General features: G+C 35.0%; 1 protein-coding gene across 4 annotated transcripts in view; it reads right to left on the bottom strand.

The window, feature by feature from the left end:
* Positions 1–21,810, bottom strand: part of SNX13 (sorting nexin 13) — a 70,937-nt gene that overhangs the window by 21,565 nt on the left and 27,562 nt on the right. For all 4 annotated transcript variants that reach the window (XM_064444484.1, XM_064444487.1, XM_064444488.1 and 1 more), the window contains 13 exons: positions 17,765–17,854; positions 17,216–17,337; positions 14,710–14,831; positions 14,457–14,558; positions 13,726–13,814; positions 13,238–13,321; positions 10,750–10,888; positions 10,127–10,215; positions 8,892–8,991; positions 7,733–7,926; positions 6,012–6,116; positions 4,286–4,418; positions 3,500–3,537 (listed from right to left, as the gene is read on the bottom strand). In XM_064444484.1, the coding sequence (XP_064300554.1) occupies positions 3,500–3,537; positions 4,286–4,418; positions 6,012–6,116; positions 7,733–7,926; positions 8,892–8,991; positions 10,127–10,215; positions 10,750–10,888; positions 13,238–13,321; positions 13,726–13,814; positions 14,457–14,558; positions 14,710–14,831; positions 17,216–17,337; positions 17,765–17,854 (1,407 nt within the window). The remainder of the gene's footprint in view (positions 1–3,499; positions 3,538–4,285; positions 4,419–6,011; positions 6,117–7,732; positions 7,927–8,891; positions 8,992–10,126; positions 10,216–10,749; positions 10,889–13,237; positions 13,322–13,725; positions 13,815–14,456; positions 14,559–14,709; positions 14,832–17,215; positions 17,338–17,764; positions 17,855–21,810) is intronic.

Genomic DNA, 21,810 nt, shown 5'->3' with positions numbered 1-21,810 from the left:
CCTGTGTCAACCTCAGCATACATCAATCAAGTTTCTACACTCTTCTGTTCCTTAAACATAAACCAATCTTACACGATTACAATGAAAACATAGGTTGGACTTGAAAACGTGCATTATTTAGAGACTCTGCTCTTGTCTCTTCTTCATCTGAATCTACCTACCTATCATCTCCATGATATCTCTACATAATACTCCACTTCTTCCTTCTCAAGCTCTGTAGAGAGAATGACTCTTCTCTGCTTCAAGCACTTCAATCACTCTCTGCTTAAATATCCACCATGGAAGGTGAGGGGAATAACATTTCTGTTATAAATTCTAGATATTGAATAAATGGCACTGTTAAAAAGGTCTGACCACACTACCTATGCTTTAACATGTACTGTGGTAAGAACTCTCCTAAATATCTTATGACACAGCTTGTAGACTTAAGAGTACAGAAGTCCCGGTTCAAAAAAAGGTAGAATAAAGAGGAGCCCATTTCAGAAATCTGTTTTGCCACTGCATGCTATAGTGCTAAGATGTTATAGCAACTACAGTTTGTAGATGTCTGTTCAATGGTAGGCCAGATTAATTTATGCAAAAATATTTTGAGAGCAGATATCATATTTACCTCAAGAATTCCCAAATCTGTAAGTTACTTTACCAAAATACTCTCCAACATCCAGTATCACCCTAAGCAGGCTGTTCCTATCATCTTCATTAGACACTTGCTTTTGGTCATTGTTGGATACAGAGCTAGACTTTCTCTGACCTAGTCCATTCCTCAGCAATAACCCTGTAAGGCATGCTCTACACTGCCGTGTCAAAATTTAAGAGCAGAATATCACCTGACACTGATGAACAGCAGGAATTTGTGGACGCTTGGTTAAGTGCTTAATATTCTGAGCACTCTAGGATTTGAGTATCAGTAAGATGGAAGGGATGTTATTAAAGATTACAAGTAAGAGTCAACTGCTCTAATATTTTGTTTGCTGTGAAACACATTTAGCTACTATTACATTTTTTATAAAGGCATCATTATTTCTTGTTTTCCTGCCTCCCTTCATTGCCACCCTAACAGTTCAGTTTTCTTTCTAACAACCGAATGGGTTTCAAACTGACATACACTAACAACTGCCAGAAGTTTAACCCAGCAGTTCTGCTCCCATTCAAGGTCTTGCATATGTAACACCTGTCCACCTCCTTTTATTTACTCCATACAAAAGCAATATGTAAAGCTCACATTATGGATCCACTTAGATGAAATCAGCAAGAGTCTACCAATATTCTACAATGGTTTTATACTCCAAAATATGTCCTAGGGCAGAAATTAAGATATTTGTAAAATAGCTGTTCCTCAAAAGTGGTTTGAGACTCACTGTAAGAACGTATTATAGTATTTTTCGGAAGAGAAAGTATAAACTGCAGGCGATGTATTTTATCACAGAAACTTTAGGAAACAACTGCTGTGGCAAAGCACTATACAGCAACAATTAACCCAAGTAAGAGAAATGATTGAAACTTGAACAGGTAACACAACAGACAGTTTGGATTTAATATGACCCAGTATCTTTGACATTAACTTGTGTTCCTGTGAATATATGTAATTAAAAAGCAAAAATATCACACTACAACCCAATCTTATTTAATGCATTATCATTAGCTAGAAGTACAGAAATTCCTTGACCTTTGAAGTAACCTTTCCAAGGTCTATTTTTCTTCACAGAACTGACTAACACAAGGGAGCTAAACTATGTATACAGAAATTTACTCTTGACATGGAATTCAGCCAGGAAAAACTAATCTACCAGCATTCAAACACCTGTGAAAGCACTGAAAACCCTGAAAAATATGGACTCAGAAAGCAAAAGTTCTTCTGCATGAACAGAGATTTATCACAGATTTCTGCTAGAATGTTCTTCACTCTTTAAAAGAGCATTAAACGTAGTATTCTGCAAATACACTTTTCACAACAACAAAAATCAAGACTTTGAAATTTCCCATGAAAACATCTATTTGTATTGCAACAAGGCTTGATAAAGGCTTTAAGACTTTCTAGCTAGGTTTGGAAAGGCCACGTGAAACTAAGCAGCAGATAACCACGAGCTAGATGAGTCATTGCAATGGCATATACCCATCTATAAAATGACTTTGATATGTCAGAACATTCTTAGAAAAAAGTACTTAAGAGACATTTGAAAGATCTTTTTAAGAGATTAGTCAATTGAAAGAACCTCTTGTGAAATGCTACCAGAATTGTACATAAATTTATAAAAAAAATATGGCTAAGTTAAGTTTTCCTTCTGTATCTAACAGGATTTTGGGTAAATTGCATTAGCTAATCACCTCCCCCTTTCTTTGTATTTCAAAATGTAAACATGAGGAAAATGATAGGAAAAAATTTCCAGCTTAAAAACAAAAACACACAAACAAACTACCTCCACACAGAAACACATTTATGTTAAATGTATTCCTTTACAAAATAAACTCTGTTCCTCTGAGTGCAAGCATGACCTAACCAATGCTCTGGAACTCCTAAGGAGCTAAAGTATCTTCCAAGAATGAATTAGAATGGCCTATGAATCACATAAACCAGGAAATTGCATGCAGATTGCAAACCTTCCTAAAAGATTTGGAAAAATACCCTCATATGCACAATTGAATCTTGCGTATCTTGTGGCTCGGCTACATACAGTCTGAAGAAACAAGTAAGAGGGAGGGGAGGAAATACATAAATTTTTTTATTATTCTTTTCTTTTTAAATAACGTATTTGATTTTCCATTTAAAACATTTTAAACCTAGCAAGATCTATGAGGGACAGATTATTTGGAAAAAGTCTGGTAGAAGTATACAGTTCTCTTCATATATATGCACCCACTAGTACATGCAGAAGCATAATTGAAATATTCAGGTAGATTCATGTATCAAAGAAAACGTTCTGACAAACTGACCCAGTCAAGAATTGCTTAAAAAAATACCAAAAATTGAACACGAAATTGATTAGATTAGAAAACAGATTCATATTTTGAGTAGATAAACTCCAGATACTTTTGTTTTCAAATCAAGTCCTAACTAAAACAAAACAAAAAAATCAACTTATGAAAATCAAGTTAAATGCCTCATTTACAGTCTATTTGAATGCAATCCTGTGAGATTTCAGTTTCAGAGGATTTGTTTTCACCTATTATTACCTAACTCCAAAATTATGTCTATTTTAAAAAAAAACAAACAAACAGGGATTAAGAAAGTATGCTTTGCATAAATTAACTACAGATTACTGCCATTTCTGTGAGAAACAATGCAAAGTTTCATTAAAACAGGAAAGTACACAAGGGACAGTTTTATCTTACAGATTAACTGATACCGTGTACATTCTTGATTCAAGAACTGTTTCAGAAATTAAATGGCAGTGAACTAAAACCTCTGATGTACACAATTTAAACTATTTTCTAACACTTTCCCTACCATTGGGGAGAAATTATTATAATAATTAAGAAAAAAAACCAACCAAGCACTTACCAGATTTATGCTGCCAGTAGGAGACCCATTAAAAGATTCTGGGAGCAGTGAGGAAGAAGAAAGAAAAAACATGTTAGAAGATTTTCTCTAGTGTAGGGCCACACACGAGAAATAAAAATGCCACAACAAACCATTACGGAAAATAATAGACAACTATGGCATTGGGCAAAATGTTGTGCCCAACATATAAGTACTTCAAGTTTCCAATAAAGACACCCTGAAGGAAAATGTATTTAAGTTTCTACAGCTATAGATATGAAATAAATATTCCAGAAAACACTCCCTTTAAGACTATCTCACCACATGAAATTGTTTCATTAATGAGTAGGTTTAATAGTTAAACAATTTCCATTATATTTTTACTTCAGTTAATGAGAAGAATGGTTTTAATTGCTTTAAAAAGCCACATCTCCTATGTACTTCCAATTTCTATTTCCAGATTAAGACTATAGTTATGTATTGAAACAACCCAACATGTTGAATAACCTCAAATATTTTTGAATAAAAAATGAGAATGAGTCACACAGTTTAACAACACACTTATTACCAAGTTTTGACAAAAAAGGCACACAAGTATTAATAAAGTTACTACAGGAAAAAACTATTTGACTCCCACTGCAATTAAAAAAAAAGCACAAGGAGGAAACATTCAGTTAAAAATTCATTTAAAAATCAGAGACAGTACAGGAACTTTTTGGTTTCTCAAAAACAGTCGGATAAATTTCTTATTTTCATTTCAAAGCAGAAAAAAGAATGGTCCCAGGAAATCCCCCTTATAGAGCTCACCTCCTTCACCATCATCTGATCCTCTGAAACTAGGATCCTTCAGCATATCCAGCTCAGCTAACATACGCACATACAACACATTCTGTTTGAATGAAGGGTAGAATCTTTCATCGCGCAGCATCAATTCGTATACCTTTGAATATATTTGAAATATTTGTATATATTTTAAATAAAAACACCAACCTTAGAAATACTTACTATATTTTTTAATTAATCAGACAAGTTTTCATAAATTCTACTTGACCAACATGTATCTTTGAATTCTATTATATGTTTCTGGGTTTCCTTTAAAACCCTAATGTGCATTTGTGAAATTTCAATTCAGATTTACTCTTAACAGAGAGGTTCTGAGAACTAATTTTGCTAGAAGTATATAATACAGCTCAGAAGATACCTTCCTAACTAGTAAGACATACACATATAGGAAGGGAAGTAGCATGTTAACCATAAATGATTCCTTCCTCTCCTGTTAACCCTTCCAATTGGACTATAAACATATTTGGTCTTCACCCATTTCACAACAGGTTCTCTGAGTCCTTCTTTGTAGATAAACTGTAAATGTAGACCTGCAAACACCTACCAGGAGAGGCAAGAACAGGGAAAGGAAGGAAGGGAAGACACTGCATACTACTATCCTGAAAATTTCCAGTTGATCCAATACAGCATAACCCTACCTCACACAGATTTAACCACACCACCTCAAAAACATATCTATTTAGCCTGTACAGTCACAGTATATATAGATACACAGATGTATCTATATGTAGTGGGAATTAATTCATAATGTTTGGATATTGATGTCAACCCTAGAATATTTTTAATGACGATTTTTATTATGCATGGAGCACTTTGTGCAAGTGCTATCACCTGGCAAGAACGTAAAAAAAAAACCCATCATGCACATCTGAGGAAGTAAATTTATTTTGTAACAGATGAGAAATTTGAGCTCTTCTGCAGAAATCACATGCAAGGCCCTTGTAATGTACTTTGGGTAATACAGATTTCACAAGGTGTTTTGATTAGTCTTAAATGTGGGCCTCAGTTACAATAAAGTGATTCTAAGTTCTACAGATCATATCACTAATTTTTAGCACAAATGAACATTCAGTTAATGACCTAAAATAAAAACCTCTCAGACTGGGTATATAATTTACTGACAGAATATTAATCATTCACTTTTTAAAATATATATTAGACTTGAGCGATTAAGTCTACATATGCAGGTAGTAAAAAGACTTCTATCCTCAGTACTTGGTGTTTCTGACTGCTACACTGGGCAGGCTTGTAGAAACAGAACTTCTATTAACAGAAAATTAACTTCTGGAGAGAGATACAGAATTTAATTCCATTATATGCTTATATCCACCTTTGAAAAGGAGAGCTAAAACCAGACTAAAATTGTACTATTTAGTTATTCTATACAGGCACTTTTCTTAAATTGGTGCATTAACACAAATAATAATCCCATAATTCTACATTGTGCTTCTTAATTAGTTTCATATAGGACACCTACTCTTTCTGTCTATTGCTTTGAAAAGCATGGGCTACATCTGGCTAAGCAGAAGTTGGCAATTTATATTATGATTTTTATGGAATGGGAAAGTGATAAAACAGGTTTTAGGTTTCAGGTATTTGAGTTCTTTCTGCCTTTTTCGATGGCTGACATGACGTTTAGTACTCCATAGCATTAACAGTTCTTATGAAATACAGGATGAATACAGTATACCTTTCTCTGAATATCATCAAAGATTTCAGGTGTTGGATCCTCATGGTTCAGTGTTTCTGCCAGTTTTGCTACTAAGTTGTCATCAATATTAACTCTCGGAGATGCCTGTCATAGAGATCTAAATCAACTTTTACAGCATAAAAGTAAGAAAGCTTCTATTTTCACAAATAAAATCCAATACAATATGGCAATTCTAAGTAAACTACATTTTTTCTTGATAAGTATCTCTAGAACTGCCTATAGCACAGAGTCAGACCCTCTCTTCCTCCTAAATAGAAGTTCAGAGTTTTGATACGAACTCAGAATTTTCACAATTAAATACTAAGAATCACCTCAAAAAACAATTTGTGCACATTATTCTAAATCAATATCTAAACCAGATTTACCCAGTCTTAAAAACAGATTTTATTGATTTATGAATAGAAATATCTAGATTCAGAAATTACAAAAAAAGCCAGTAAGAAAGTAAATGGGTGAAGTCCTGAAGCATCTGAGGAAAGACTAACAGTTTGTCCACTCTGCCAGTTTCTGGAGAGACTACCAGCAGCTGTAATCATTGTAGCTTTTTATGCAGACTCTATTACAGCTACCATGATATGAACCGTATCAGCCATCAGATTCCCAGTCATCCCTTGGTATGATACATTTCAAATCACCACCCAACAAGCATTCTTTTAGATGGGCGGAAGTTCACACACTTTCCCCATTTTCTGTAACAGAGGCAGGGAGCCAACACTAAACCTGACCCAACATAGCTCACTTGATAGCACAGCTGAGAGGCTGAGTTCATCAGCTTTAGAATAGCTCTGGTGTTAGGTGGCTTCTGACTTGAAACTGGTGAGCATTCAGTCAGCTCAAAAAGCCATCAGAGCAAGCTCTGCACAGTCCACCATGTCAACAGACTATTCAGGTGAAAAACCCATCAAGAGCACACTCTGCACAGACCACCATGTCGATACACTATTGAGGTGAAAAACCAAAGTGAAAGAAATGATGCAGAAAGAGAAGCATTACAAGATATTTGAGGGGTCATTTGTTGAGGAAAGCATCTGAGTGAGTTGAGAGGTGATTTTTATGCATACACAAATTGAGAACAAAGATGCTTTGTTAACACAAGTTGACAAGTGTTTTCTTTCACAGAAGACTCCGTTATTACAAGACTACAGGAAGCATTCAAGCTTAGCCTATTGAAAGATACCCAACGGTGATATTTGAGCAATTTATATAGACATTTGTAGTGAGGCACAGGAAGTTATTTCATTTCAAAACCCAATCCTAATCCAAGTTTGTACAAATATGGGGTTGCTTTTCTTTTAAAAAAAACAACATTTCTTCTTAAGGGGGGGAAAGGGCAGGGTAAAAGGAAGGGAAAAGGGGAAAGGACAGAATACACAAAGGGACAGAATTTCTTCTTCTGTCTTCCCATTTTCTCTAATTACTCTGCTCTAGAAAGTCAGCTTCTGAGGAACATGTTCAGCACATTTGGCAGCACAGTCAGTGCCAGTATGAGCCTTCTGAAATGGAGAGGGGAAAAAGAAGTGGAAGACTTTTTCTTACTGCCTGACATAAGGAGAGAAGATACAGAAATAATAGCTTAAATGTCAACCTGTAAACAATTTGTGCTACATCACATCCATTTCATATTAATGTAGCTGTAACTACCAAAGAAGCATCTGTACAAAGAATAAGTTCCAAACAATGCAGAAATAAGTTATTCCTACCTTTTCTGATAAATATTGCTCATAAACTCCAAATGCAGCTGCTCTTAATAGACCCTTGGTTTGATTAGTTTGATGCTTTCCATCTTTCTGCCTGCTTTGAAGTACCTCCAGCTGTTGCTGTGCTGTAACCCTGTATCCTTCCACTGTCATCCAGAAAAACAGATGTGCTTGGCCACCAGTCTGCTGCATGTAATCTACACAAAACAGCCACCACACAACCATAGTTATTGTTGTGCATCTTAGAATGAGAATTCTCTATGATGTTAACTACATGCGTAACTCCAGGATCTCGTTATACATCTGGAATACTTGTCATCTAGAGTCAAAAAATAAAAAGTACTACATACGTATTGGTGATAATCAATAAACAAAATTGGGAGCAGAGTCTAAGAAATAAGCACTGAATCCTAAAATGCACATGTAAAAGTTAATCCATCATTATCGCGTGGACATAACAAGCTTGTACAGCATGATACAAGTTGAGAGGAAGTTCAAACTAGAATTCTAACAAATCAGGTGCTTCTACTGCAATAAAAGGACTATCACCACTGACAAAACTGACTGATATTCTTTGTGATGACCATCAGCAGCCCAATTAATTCACAGAAGAGTGTCAAGCATAAGAAAGTATTAAAAATCAATTACACTTTAATCCATCTATCAGCTTCTTGATTATACAATAAACCTAAAATAGTACATAAATTACTGCTGTATTTTAGTTCCTCAGAGACAACCTTGAGTAGTCTTAAAATCCTCTAAACTTCAATCTAACATCTACATTCATTAGCTTCAGTGAGATCAACAAAAGTAAGACTAGTGATTGTGATAAGTTTCAGAGTAATTCCAATAATAAACTTCTATGCCATTCTTGACATGGTTCTGTTCTAAACAGAACGAACTTGTTAGTAACAGACTAAGAAACATTGCAAGATCAGTCTTACAGAGAGATCACTATTGAACCAAGCTTTCAGAAGTACCAAGTACAGTGTTCTGAACAGTTAATTATGGACTGATATGCAAAAAAGGTTTAGGTTCCCTCTGGCAAGGGGCTTATATACATTTAGCTCTCAGACACCTGTATTAAGTGACTTCAAGTATACAGTCCTGTGAGTTAGCATATTCTTTACAAGTAAGAACAATAAGATAAATTAAGACTTACCCATAAAAAATTGTAGTGCAACATTGTCTACCAGAATATGGTCCAGAGGGACTGTGCAAAGTTTTCCAAAGTTTGCTGCCAGTTTCACAGTATCTATTTCCTGTAAGACACAGTCCAGCATATTCATAGGCTTTATTCTGTAAAAATTAGCTTTTAAAACTTCTGCTTACCACAAAGCAGACATAATAAAAAGTAATTTACATTATAGATAATAACTAACCTTTGAGAGGCTGCTTTGTCACAATCACTACTAAGTGAAGATCAAGATCATAAGGTCATACTCTTATAACTATTTACCTTCTACATGGATGACTTCTGCTACCTGAAAACTGGCTTTTAAACACTGCCATTACTATAATACTATACAGGTCAAATTAACCCCAAGTCCCCTACCAATGGTGACAGTAGCATGAATTAACAAGAACTAATTTCAGAACTTGATGGCGTGCAGGTCACCACAACTTAAAGTCACGTTTGCCGAACCTTCTTCTGTTAATATGACATTTCTTGGTATTACAATAATGCTTCTGGACACAGCTGTAGAACACTTATACATTTTAACAGTTATCATGTACAAGATTACATTATCTTGGAGCCACATCTAGGCCCAATTAAGAGAGTCAAGAAACTAAGCAAAGTCAAACATACTGATTCCGCCAGCCTTAAAATGTAAGGCAAAATATTAAAAAAAGGCAAACAGAACATCAGGTTCCAAAATTTAACCTCCATTTTGCCTTGGGCTTTTCATTGAACTGAAGAGGGAAACATGTCTGACAAAAGGCAATACATGGAGTCTACAAGGCATCGCAAAATAATCAGCATTACCTTTATCAACAAGAAAAGAGATCTCTGCCAAAGACTAAGCTTGAGGCACAAAAGGTATGCGCTGGAGCAGCAAAAAACCCTGAATCTAGGTGTATAAACACAAAGATGCTTTGCATCTCTGTAAATTTTGGTTTATCTCTTGTATTGAGAAGGTAAGAGTAGTTTTAAGATGTACTGACATATCTAAACTGCTAAAGCCAGAATCCAAAAAACTCTAAACAGACAAACCTTTAGAAAATTTTTCCATACTAAAACTGCAAATACAAGACTCACTACAGTTGTGTAATGTATCCCTATAATGGCATCATTCAAGTTGTGTTTCAAAACCTGAGAATTAAAAAGCTAGACTGACCTAGTAAGTCATTTGCAATTACACTCTTTGAGAACTAAAATAATTCTAAAATACTTACTTTTCCTGACTGCAATCTCTGAATTCTTGAATCACATACTTTAATAACATATAATAAACTGTTTATTTGATTTTTTATAGTGTTGATATCTGAAAGTAAAAAACCAAACAAGATTAAGCAATGCGGATGAGTAAAACTTCTGTTCTGAAATGTTCTAAAAATATCATACAAAAAATGGCATATCATATACAGAACATCAGCTTTGAAGAGAAGGGGTTTTTCAGTGTAAATACCTTACTGATGAAAATGAGCAAGAAGAAATATTTCCTCTCTTTTTTCAGATCAACTGTTAACTGACTACCCATTAATACCTAAAGTATTACTGAAATTCAGAACCACCAGTCAGGCAAGTTTCAATTCAGTGGAATTGAACACCTAACCAAGTAGCCTATATTAAGAAAAACAAAACAAAAAACAAACCCAAATCACACAGATGGTAAAAAGGACACGTTTTAAACAGATGAGAAGATTCAAGTTTTAACATTTTACATAATAAATTTTAAATAACAAAGCATTTTACACTATGCTGCATCAGAGTTTGTATTTTCTGCATTTGTTGAATGTTCTTCAGAGATCATGCTGGCAAATGCATTTCATGTTTTGTAAAACAATACAGTACTAACCATCTCCTGCTGTATCTAGAGATCGAAGATATTGCAGTTCTTCACTTGCTTTATCTTTCACTGCTTCCAACTCTCCTATATTATCACTTAATTTAATAATATTCATAAAGGCCTCATAGTTACAGTTGGAATCACGAATCTGAAACAGAAAATTCTACGGCGTGAATAATGCAAAAATGAGTAAAAGCAGATGATGTGCTTTCTCATTAAATGATTTCTTTTGACGCAGCACTGCAAACTGGCATTTTGCAAACACTTTGATGCTTCTAACCCTCCTCTTAATACTAAAATTATCTTTGGGCCAAGAAAGAGGACCATGCATACAGTCAAAATATATTTCACACAACCATTTTCTGTTTTCAGGAAGGACAACAAAGACACCTGGAAAGTGTGTCAACCTACTTAATAACAATCTTGCCCAAACCCCAATCCATCTTATTCTGCTATTACCCATCTCCTTAGCTAAGTAGGTAGAAACTGGTAAGACCACTGAAAAGGCTTCAGCTTTGCCAAGGTCCCCTGCAAGTGTACAGGCTCCCAATGTAATGGCTTCTTAGGATACAGAATTAAAAAAGGAATTAAGACATCCTACAATGTAACCATAACCTACTGGGGGGGGGGTGGTGTTTAAGAAGAAAGCACTGAATTAATATCCTCTCTGAAACCCTAATTCAGACAGCCTTAGTAAATAGTATTCACCTATTTCAATACATACTGTTTTCCCAGTATTGGCACACGGTGAACCTGCTCAGGGGACTCAAAGAAGTTTATGGTAGTGAAGGAAGGCTGCCATGCTGCTGAGATCACTGGAATCTGTGTTGTGAATGCAGCATGGAGATCAGGGGAAGGTTGGCAGCTTTACAGCATGTGCACACAGGTGCAGAGAGTTCAGTTCTAATGCTGCCTTTACCATCTGAAGCAAAAATAAGTCATTTCACCCACATCCTTTCTAAATGCTCACTTTGATATGGAAATCTAATATGTCTCTACTGCAGAAGTGACTGACATGAGCAGCACAAGCAGAGAGAATGAAGAGTGGATATCTTTGACCAAAGGCAATAGAAAATTGTCCTAGTAATCTGCTATTAAAAAAGTAATAGTACAAGCAATACTTGAATTTCAAACATTCTGTAAAAAAACTGAATTTCACAGTGAAGAGACAAGTTTGGATTAACTTCTAATTTTATATTAAAGCTTTATATTTTATTGCAAGAGAATTAGTATCTAACTAAGGTGTGCCTAGAAACAAGGAATTAAACTTCCCATTTTAGGAAATCAAGTTTTTTTCATTCAAATCTGGTGTTATGTCAAAGGTTCCAAAAGGGACCAGAATTTGAGCCATCTCTACTTTTGAAGTTAATTTCTGCAACAATCTTCATTTCGTAAGAATTGCATTACATTTTTGAAAGCACCTATTCTTCCTTACCCTTCTTCCAGCACACTTACTTCCTCCTCTCAGAAAGCAATTATGAAAATTAATATTTGGGCCACCACCATCATAACAGAAAGCTTTATAAACACTCAGAATTCTATCTTTGGATGCAGCTGGGGGCAGTGCTCAGTAAATAAAGAATGAGGCCAAGTTACAAATAAAGAACATGCGTAGGAGGAAAGGGGAAACAAAAATTGAAAAGCTTGGCCCACATGAGCAGCAGTATTTTTTCATATTAAAGCTAGGTTCCTGTAAGAAAAGCAGTGTGCAAACTTCTACATAATATGTAGGTGGCCGGAGCAAACAAAATATTGTACACGTACACTTGAAATCATTCCATTTTTAAGAATTTTTACGGTGACTCTAATGGTGTTTTCAGCACAGTACTTGAATGTACACTTTAAGAATAAAATGTGTGGATAAACATAGAATGTGGGGAAAGGGGAAAAAAAAAATTAAGACTTGACTCCTGGCCTACAAAGGATAATAAACTCTAAGAGTAAGTTTCAGCTTGCTTTGCAAAAAGTCATTAAAGTGTGAATATTCTATTTTTGTTAATTTTACTACATATTATTTCTTTAAAACATTATTTTTTTTGCAGGTGCCTTGGACAGATGTTAAGTAAAGACTTTGTTTCTTCCCATTCAGTTAAATCATTAAGAGTTACCAGAAATATCCCTAATAAAATCCACCCTGAGATTCTTCGGGGGCGGGGGGAGTGGAGCAGAATCACACAACTTTTCATTCTGGAGGCCTCTTAAGCTTTAAAGGACACACTGAGAAAAGAGTCAAGGAAAAAGAAAAAAAAAAACAACACAAAAAACAGTCAAAGGACTCAGCTTTACACTTTGCCATACATCTGTCCTCAGTCAGCCAACTTTTGCCAAACAACCAAAAAATTGAGTACAGCAGCCAGAAGTTCACTCTGCCTGCCAATATACCCACTGGTAACTTTTCTACCAGATATCTATCTGCCATGATTACAGAAAACACAAGTAAAGCTTTATACAAACGTATTCTGGAAAGAGCACTCCTTTTAAACATTATAAATCTTACCATCCATATGACATACTGATTAATATAATCAGGATCACTGAGCTGGTTTATTAATGGAAGAAGAATTCCTCGGGAGAGGATTTCCTGAAAAACAAAATAACATTTTTATACATGTGTTCATAAAATCAATACAACTGCAACTATTTAAAAAAATCACTGTGTAAAGGCTATGCGTAATGTGTAATTACAGAAAATAGTCAAAAGGCACTAGCACATTCCCTACTAATTAAAATTAAGATGTTAATATCTCAACAACCTCTGTTTTATCATCTTTGTCTAATGTTGCTAGAGCTAAAAGAAACTTCAAGAACACTTCACACAAACCGTTCTCTGCTATTGAATACTTTTCAAGATTGTACTGCATTTGAAATAACCTAATGTTAAATTAGATCAATTCTACAAAATAAAATAAGACGACCAGCTCAAAACTAAAATTTTTGATGGCATTAAACAAAAGAATTGGGATGGCTTTTAGAGTCCATACTTACCCTGACAAAGTATCGCATGATCTTGTTCTGGAAGTCTCCAGGAGGTAGCAATATATACAGTAAAACCTCACACAGATCCCTTAGGAATCCTAGGGACAGAGAACAAAAAAATAAAAACAAAACTCAGTACAATTTTATATTCTGTTGTTTCACATCTTATCTGATATCATAAAACCAACAGATAAATCCTTAAAATGAAATTCAGATACGCAGTCATATATATTCTTACAGTCCAAGCATCACAGTAACACCTTTGAGACTGAATATAAAAAGCACTAATGAAAACCTGAGACAGACCTAGAGTCTCAAAACCAAGACAAAAGAAAACCAAATTCCAAGAACAAAAAAAAAAACTAACTCCAAGGTATTTTCCTTATTTACAATATACAGGTTTTTTTCCCCCTCCTTTACACTTTGCCCAAAAAGATAAACTGATTCTTTTAATGAAGACTATGGAGTAGTGATAAGGAAAGCACATCTAGCAAAAAGCAACAAGAATCTGGAAAGCCATCTCCTGACTCCTAGAAAACACATTTCTACCTTAAAATTAATCACAGAATCACAGAATTCTTCCAATGAAAACAGGAATGGCTACATGTGTACATAATTATAGTATAGCTTTGAAAGTCACGTGCTAAGATTTCATTATATTTCATATTGTTAACACAACTGTTAGTTTTTAATTTTTTCCTGCTATACTGAAATAACTTCAGAAGACAATACTGAGTTACCTTCTTCATCTTTGGGAGAAGTGCAGACTAGATCACGACAGACTTCTTTTTCCATTTCAACTTCAACCTCAAAGAATGTATCTACAAGTTCTTCAGCTTGGTCTATGCAAAAGAAAAGAAACATACATTTTTTTGTAAAGATCAAAAACTTTAGAGTACATTTTAATTATAAAATAAAGCTAACTATATTTCACATATGTAAGATACCTGCCTACTCAGACTCAAATCAAAAGATATTTAAATTATTACAAACCTTTCATCTGATCACCTTTCTCTGCTATTCTTTGCTGAGCTTTTCTGAAGACTCGAAGATGAGTGCCAAAGTCATCAACAAGTCGTGTAGTGAAGTAAGGCTGCCAGTCTGTTTCCTTTGACCTATCAGAAAAGGGCATCCATGAAAATGAATTATTTTACCCTGAACACAAAGAACAATAATAAATTTCTACTTCTCCTTCATCCCTGCCAAGAACCACACTGAGAGCAAACATGGAAAAGCATAGAAATAAATCAGTGTCCCAATCACCTATTCACTGAAAGCAAATAAAATATTGTAAACCACTACTCTCACACCACATTAATATTTATGCTTGATTTACTTTAAGGCGAACATTAATATCTGGAAATAGTGTTCTGATTCATGATATTGTCAAATATCTGTTAAAACCCCTGATATAAACAGTCTACAAGCATCTACAACCTAAAACTAAAATACTCCCCAGGTCTTTTCTAGCCATACTTTCTATCACTTTTGGAAGGCATCTAAATAAAACTATTTTCTTCTGAATTAGCAGATATGCATGAGTGAGAAAACATGTTCCATTTGAAACTACAAGCAACCTAGTATTATCAACAATTGATTCCAGAGCTTATAGAAGATGCTGTTAGCGTGGTTTCTGACAATACACAGATTTGCATCAGAAAACAGTTACTGTTAGATTTGCATAAAGGCATTTCATTAGTGGTATGAAAAAGATGCAGAGATACTCTTGTGATGTCTGTGACTTACTAGCCAAACGAAAAAGGCACTTGTGAGTTATAAGTTTAATGAACTAGATGTGATGGCTTTTACTCTGCACTAAGTATTCTACTACCTGAATTCTCTGAGATACCTACTCTGTTATAGCAAAATCCTTCTACACCACTTCTTTTTTTTGTTTTTTTTTTTCCCCTCACCTGCTCTTTTTTCCCCCCTCAAAAAGAGAGAAAGGGATAAGAAACTCTAAGAGAGGGAAGCCTACGGCAAAATATAGGTGTGGAGACAAGCAGAGGTGTGTCAAAGGGCAATCAACCAAAACCATCAGTCCTCCAGACCTGCCACCCACATAATCAACAAATCATATAAATACACTAGGTGGCAGCCTTACATCATTCTTCCAAATGTGCAACTCAATGAAAAAAAAAATACCCTGCTATAGTCTTTATCTCCAGAAGCTCACAGGGTATATGAAATTAAAGATGATGGTACTAATCTAAGATTGCTACAGCTATATCCAACTACAATCATTATAAATACACCAGACAATTTTCTCTTAACAACAATCAGCTGCTGCAGCCATGTGAAACTGATTCGATTTGTACAGAACAGCAGCAGTGGTGGCTACTTTTGAAGAGCTCTAGTACCGTAGGAAAAAAAAATTAAATCTGCTATAACTTGACCTGTTTTGACAAAAACCCAGTGCTTGATACTGTTCAATGAAGTAGCTTCACCAAATAGACAAAACCATGACAGCTGGGCAGCGAGGTCCATTTCATGAAAGCACAGGATTGTTTGCTGTAATGTACTGTTTATTTAGCCTAGTTTTCACTATTGCCAACACTGTGTCCTAAGATTTCCATTATTTCATAATCAGTAAGGTTTTATTATAGTGAATTTTTCCTAGCATTAAACCTAGCTCTCCATCTTTGACCCTTTTTTGCCAGAAAAGCACACTGACCTGCATTTTCAAGTCAACAGAGGCAGGAGATAACACCACCTCAAAATTGCTAAGAAGTTTATTCTATTTAGGTAACCCACAACCTCTTCTGAAGAGCAAACAGGTAACAATCAGCACAGTGGGATTAATACCTGAAATCATTACTTCGTAAAGAAGTTGGATATAAAAGTATGTGGTACTTTGGCCAAGAAATCAGCCATAAAAGATGATAAAGAATTTCCCAGACAAGTTGTCTGACTTCCTGCTGCTTGATTAAGCAACAGCAGAAAAAAACATGGGACAATTAACAAACTATCCATTTGTTCTGAACCAAATAACTACTTTTTAAAAGGAATTACGTATGTGACACATCATTCCATTGCCTAGATTACTATTCCTTTGAAAATACTCATTGTTCTTACATATTGAATAGCAAGACCACTTTTAAAAGTTCTCTATCAGCTCAGATATTTGAATTAAAGGCTTACAGATTGATTTATGTTGGGAATAGCCCTGCTGTTTCTATGAAACACACCTGCATATAAAAAGGTGATGATTCATGCAACTCAATGCTGAGAAACGGTTATCAGTCATTTTAGACATTGACCAAAATTTTTAAAAGGCCATTTTGCAAAACACCATGACTACAAACGTGATCTCCATTCATTTCATAAGGGATCGGCAAAAGACTGTAGTTCTTAGATTATGATCTTTAAATTTTGCATTTTTTCTGCAAAATGCACTGAACTATGCCAATACAGAAAAATAAATCATTTTACCCTACAACCCAGACGTATTTGTCCGCTTGCCAAGGCAATGTACTGATGTAAATACAAATAATCTTACCTGGCAGAAAACTGAACAAGTGCATACTGAAGAGCCTGCCTGATTTCCAGAAGAAACGATTCGTCATCACTTAGTGTGTAATACCAATACTGCACATAGTCTCTCAGAGAAAACTGGATTACCTGAAATTGGAAAGGAAAAAAAGAAAGATGAACTAATGAATAAGTGACAACAAAATATAAAATAGCTTTTTGCTCCTGATAACCTTTGAAGAAGACTGTTGTTGCATTAACAGTGAACCATACTCCCCCTACCATTATGAAATTGTGAATGGAAGAATACAACGTATGTAAATTGTATTCTGAATTGAAACCTCTTTTTCATATTGGTTTATGTGCATTCATCACCACTATGCTGTGAAACTACAATATGCAGAAAACAGACTCAAATATCACCCAATAACCTGGCCCATCCTCAATGTATTTTTACTTACCACCCTCAAATATGATAATATTTTTCAACTTCTATTTGTCCCTCAACTACCTAGACATTACACACTCAACACTTGCAAAAATAAAAATAGGTTAAATAATCCTGGTTAGAACTTACCTGCTGCAAAGGCTCATCAATTATATTTGCACCTGTCAGTCTTCTGTCAATCTTAATAGGTCTGGCTTCACGTTTCATTTCTTCTATGCACTTGAAAGAGATTAGGAAATGTAACTTTGCAGGTTTTAGCCATAAGTAAAAAATCAGCTCTACTGTTTATGATATATGTATACTTCCAGCAACAACTTTATACAACATATAATTGTTTGGGTTGGAAGGCACCATTAAAGGTCATCTAGTCCAACCCCCCTGCAATGGGCTGGGACATCTTCAACTAGATCAGGTTGCTCAGAGCCCCCTCCAACCTAACCTTGAATGTTTCCAGGGATGAGGCATCTACCGCCTCTCTGGGCAACAACAGTATCTGTATTTTTCACTATATAGTAATTAATGGTGAGGAATTAACCTGAAAACCCTACTTTCTTACTGCAAAGGTTCAAGTTCATTAAAATACTCAATCAGAATGAAGTAAAACTCAAAACAGTTATAAAGGAGGGACGGAAGGGAACATGACAGCAGTACAAGATAGTTTGTGGATAGGATCCCAGTTCCATACTTGATTATGAACTTCTTGTGCAATCTGAGGCAGGTAGTGGTTCAGTTGGGCTTTTTTACCGCTCTCTCAGTTTCTTTATCCATCTCAGTTTATTCTATATGCCAGAGAGAAATTACTTTTTTTTTTTTTAGCCATTGCTACTTGACAGGTGACTCTGAGAAGTTATTGATGAGGGGGTAAAAAAATTTTTTGATAGAAGGACTTGCAACACATACTGAAAAAGAACTCTTTATCAGTGCTTCTCTGAGTGGACTAATATAGTGTCCTTCTACAAAGTTAAGATGAAATCTACAATAATCTCCTTTATTTTCACAGAAATAACAACCAACAACCTACACTATTGTTAAAAAAGAATAAAAAACAAGTTATTTTATTCTTTGATCTAGAAAGTTGGCTATCAGAAACACAGAACTGCCAAAAACCATAAATGAAAAAATTATTAACCATATGTCCAGTGTTTCTATTCTACATGACTCTGCCTAAGTATCTCTCATTCAAATCAGTAACAGTGAATGGCAGAGAATACTGGAGGCCACAAAACCTTCCTCCTCCTACTTAACCAACCCTGTATCACAACACAGAAGTATTTTGTTGCAAAATTCTGTATATCTTTTAACTTCTAAGACAAGAGTACAGTTCAATGCTATTTTAATATGAATAAAGTTGACTCAAACAATACTCCAGCTATATAGTAATGAATTTGCAAAATGTTTTTGTCTTCAGTATCAAAAATTAAAAAAAAGTAAAAATATTTAATAATTCCTAAGCACAGCATAGATCAAATTGCCAAACAAAATTGTTAAAAGAGTTTTGAAGTGTGAGGACTATGTGCATAAAACCACATTTGGAAAAAAAAAAAACACAGAAGAAAATGCAGCAGCAAAAAAAGCAGCAGCCAGAAGAAAAAGAGGGACAGAGAGTAAGCAAGGTTACTTGGTAAAAATCTGAATTTTTAGCTATCAGCCTGAAAAGGCTGATAGGATTCAGGCTTGGGTCTAGACTTGAAGAAATCATCTTTTCCAACCTCCTGCTCAACGCAGACACAGCTACAAGGTGAGACCATTCTTTTATATTCCTTTTTCTCCAGTGAAATATTTATGAACATGCAGTATAATATCATTTGCTTTTGATACGGTCTGAAGATATCGAAAATTTAGAATATCTGCTTTTATTTCATTGCAGCTACCTCAGCTGACTGCAGTTCTCACTTGGAAAGCATTGCCAATTTTAAGCCTGGCTTTCCATACACTGGCTTAGAAGACAGACTTAAAGGATGGACCCAACTTACATGAAGAACACTGTCCTATTTGACTGTCACTTCATACACAGTATTAGTCTGACATACTCTACCTGTATTGAATCATTAATTAGGAAAAATGAGTATCACTTGTTATTGCTAAATTTGACACCTACTTACTTCACCTGAAGTACGTAGGAAGCACTTTCAGGGAATGTGGGACATACACTCCACAGAGATGCGCACAGAGTAAAGGCTCCACACGCACATAATTGCAGTGACTGAATAGACTTCAGACTTTTGCTTCGCTGCACTAGTAGATATTAAAGTCCTTTTTTGAAACTATGCTAGATAACTGAAATATGAAAAATGCCACTATTTTCCAAATCACATACTTGCAGTCACAGGCTTTCGTGACTGGACAAGAAACAGGGGATCTACACATCTGCATCAAATCCATAATATAGCATATAACCAACTGACTCAAAAAAATCAGAGACCCGTCAGGGATCAAATATGCAACTAGCACCTCTAACAGAAATAATTTATCTTATAGTAATTTGGCAATTTTATATCCAGCTTACAGTAACTCCACGTCTTTTGGATAAAGCATAAAACACATCAATTATGATTATAACTGGATGCTCCACACTTCTGTTGAAGTTGGATTGAAGCTATAATTTTTATTGAAAATGTCATTCCAGTTAACAGCTCAGAAGGCTCTAAACTTGCTTTTCATTCAACATTATTCTAATATAAACCCGTAGACAATTTTGTATCTTACCAAGGCAGTACACTATGACATCGAGCACATTCCTGACAAAAGTTGTGTAAAAGAGACATGCAAAAGGAAAATCAAGTCTAATCCTAATCTGTAAAGCTCCCTGCATCTATGCAAACTAAACCAAAATATCAGAAAGGTAAATAATCTTCCATCAAACTTACATAACCCTTTCTCCTTATTGTGAGGCATCCAATACATATTCGCTAATAAGTATAACAAACAGCAACCAAGGAAACCTATGTGCACCAAATCCTGTGTATCAGAGTCTGGTACATTCTACACGTTATTTCCATCCACGATTTTGGTGCTTTGAATTATAATTAATTTCTTAAAAATCAAGCATTTGAACATACATCTTAGCCTAAAAAAAAATCCCAAATGAAAAACCCTTAAAACAACTGATAAAACTCTGCCTTTGAGGAAAAGAGTTTCATATAAAGAACCCATATAATCAGATTACTTCTCAAAATACAATATCACAAAGGAATTTAATATTGAGGAGAATTCCGTTTGTACTTGGTTCATGGAATAAGCATAACATATAGACTAGCCACTTGAAAGAGTATTCATTATTCAAGACTACCTAGGGACACAATGGTTTTAAATATGAAAACAATTTAATGTTAAAAATATTTATTTCCAATAAAGGTAAGTCAGCAGAAATTTAATACAGAAATGGCAAATAAGAATCCCAAGTAAACCATACATTTGATTTTGGTTAGGACTCACCTCTTCTTGCACTGCTACTGAAAAGCTCAGCTAAACTAGCTAATGCAATTTTAATACAGTGGCAAAAAAAGAAATACAGAACTTATTGTAGAAGACAGATTTCAGTTGGAGAACAACTTCAAACAACATTTGGTAAGCCAGCTAAAAATAAATACCTTTGTCCTACAAAATTCCAATCCAGAGATTAGTCAAGGCAGGTCAGCTGAGAAAAGTGACGTGTCAATAATCCACACTCAAATCAAGTCAAACCACTGAATTTGCAAGGATTGGGGGGGGGGGAATATATCACCAACCAAACAAGAAAATACGAACAAACAAACCCACAACACTTGATTCTTTCACAAAGCAACCAGAGTATACGTATGTACTGAGCTCAAAGAAGTAACGTCAACATTAAAAGAGTTTCAGTGATGTAGCGGAAATTTAGGAGACAGAAAAACTTGTAAATCTGCTCTCAAACCACGAGACATAAGCAACACTCCACAATCCATCTAATATAGGCGCTAAATTCTATATAGCACCAAGAACCTTAGTCCCCTAAAATGAGGTTTCATTGACAGAACAGAATCATTAGTTGATTGCTGACTTGCCCTTTTTCAGCCTTAAACTTTATATTTTTCATTTGGACCAGTGACATTACTTTGCAGTTTAGTAAATACTTAAGTTCCAGCTTTACCTGAACAGATTCAAAGACTTAAGTGAGAAGGCCAGCTACCAACTGAGACATGAACCAGTCAGAA

Source organism: Phalacrocorax carbo, chromosome 2 (genome assembly GCF_963921805.1).
Source record: "Phalacrocorax carbo chromosome 2, bPhaCar2.1, whole genome shotgun sequence".
Classification (NCBI taxonomy): Eukaryota; Metazoa; Chordata; class Aves; order Suliformes; family Phalacrocoracidae; genus Phalacrocorax; species Phalacrocorax carbo.
The sequence above is the reverse complement of the archived record's forward strand: the minus strand, read 5'-3'. Positions and strand labels throughout refer to the sequence as shown.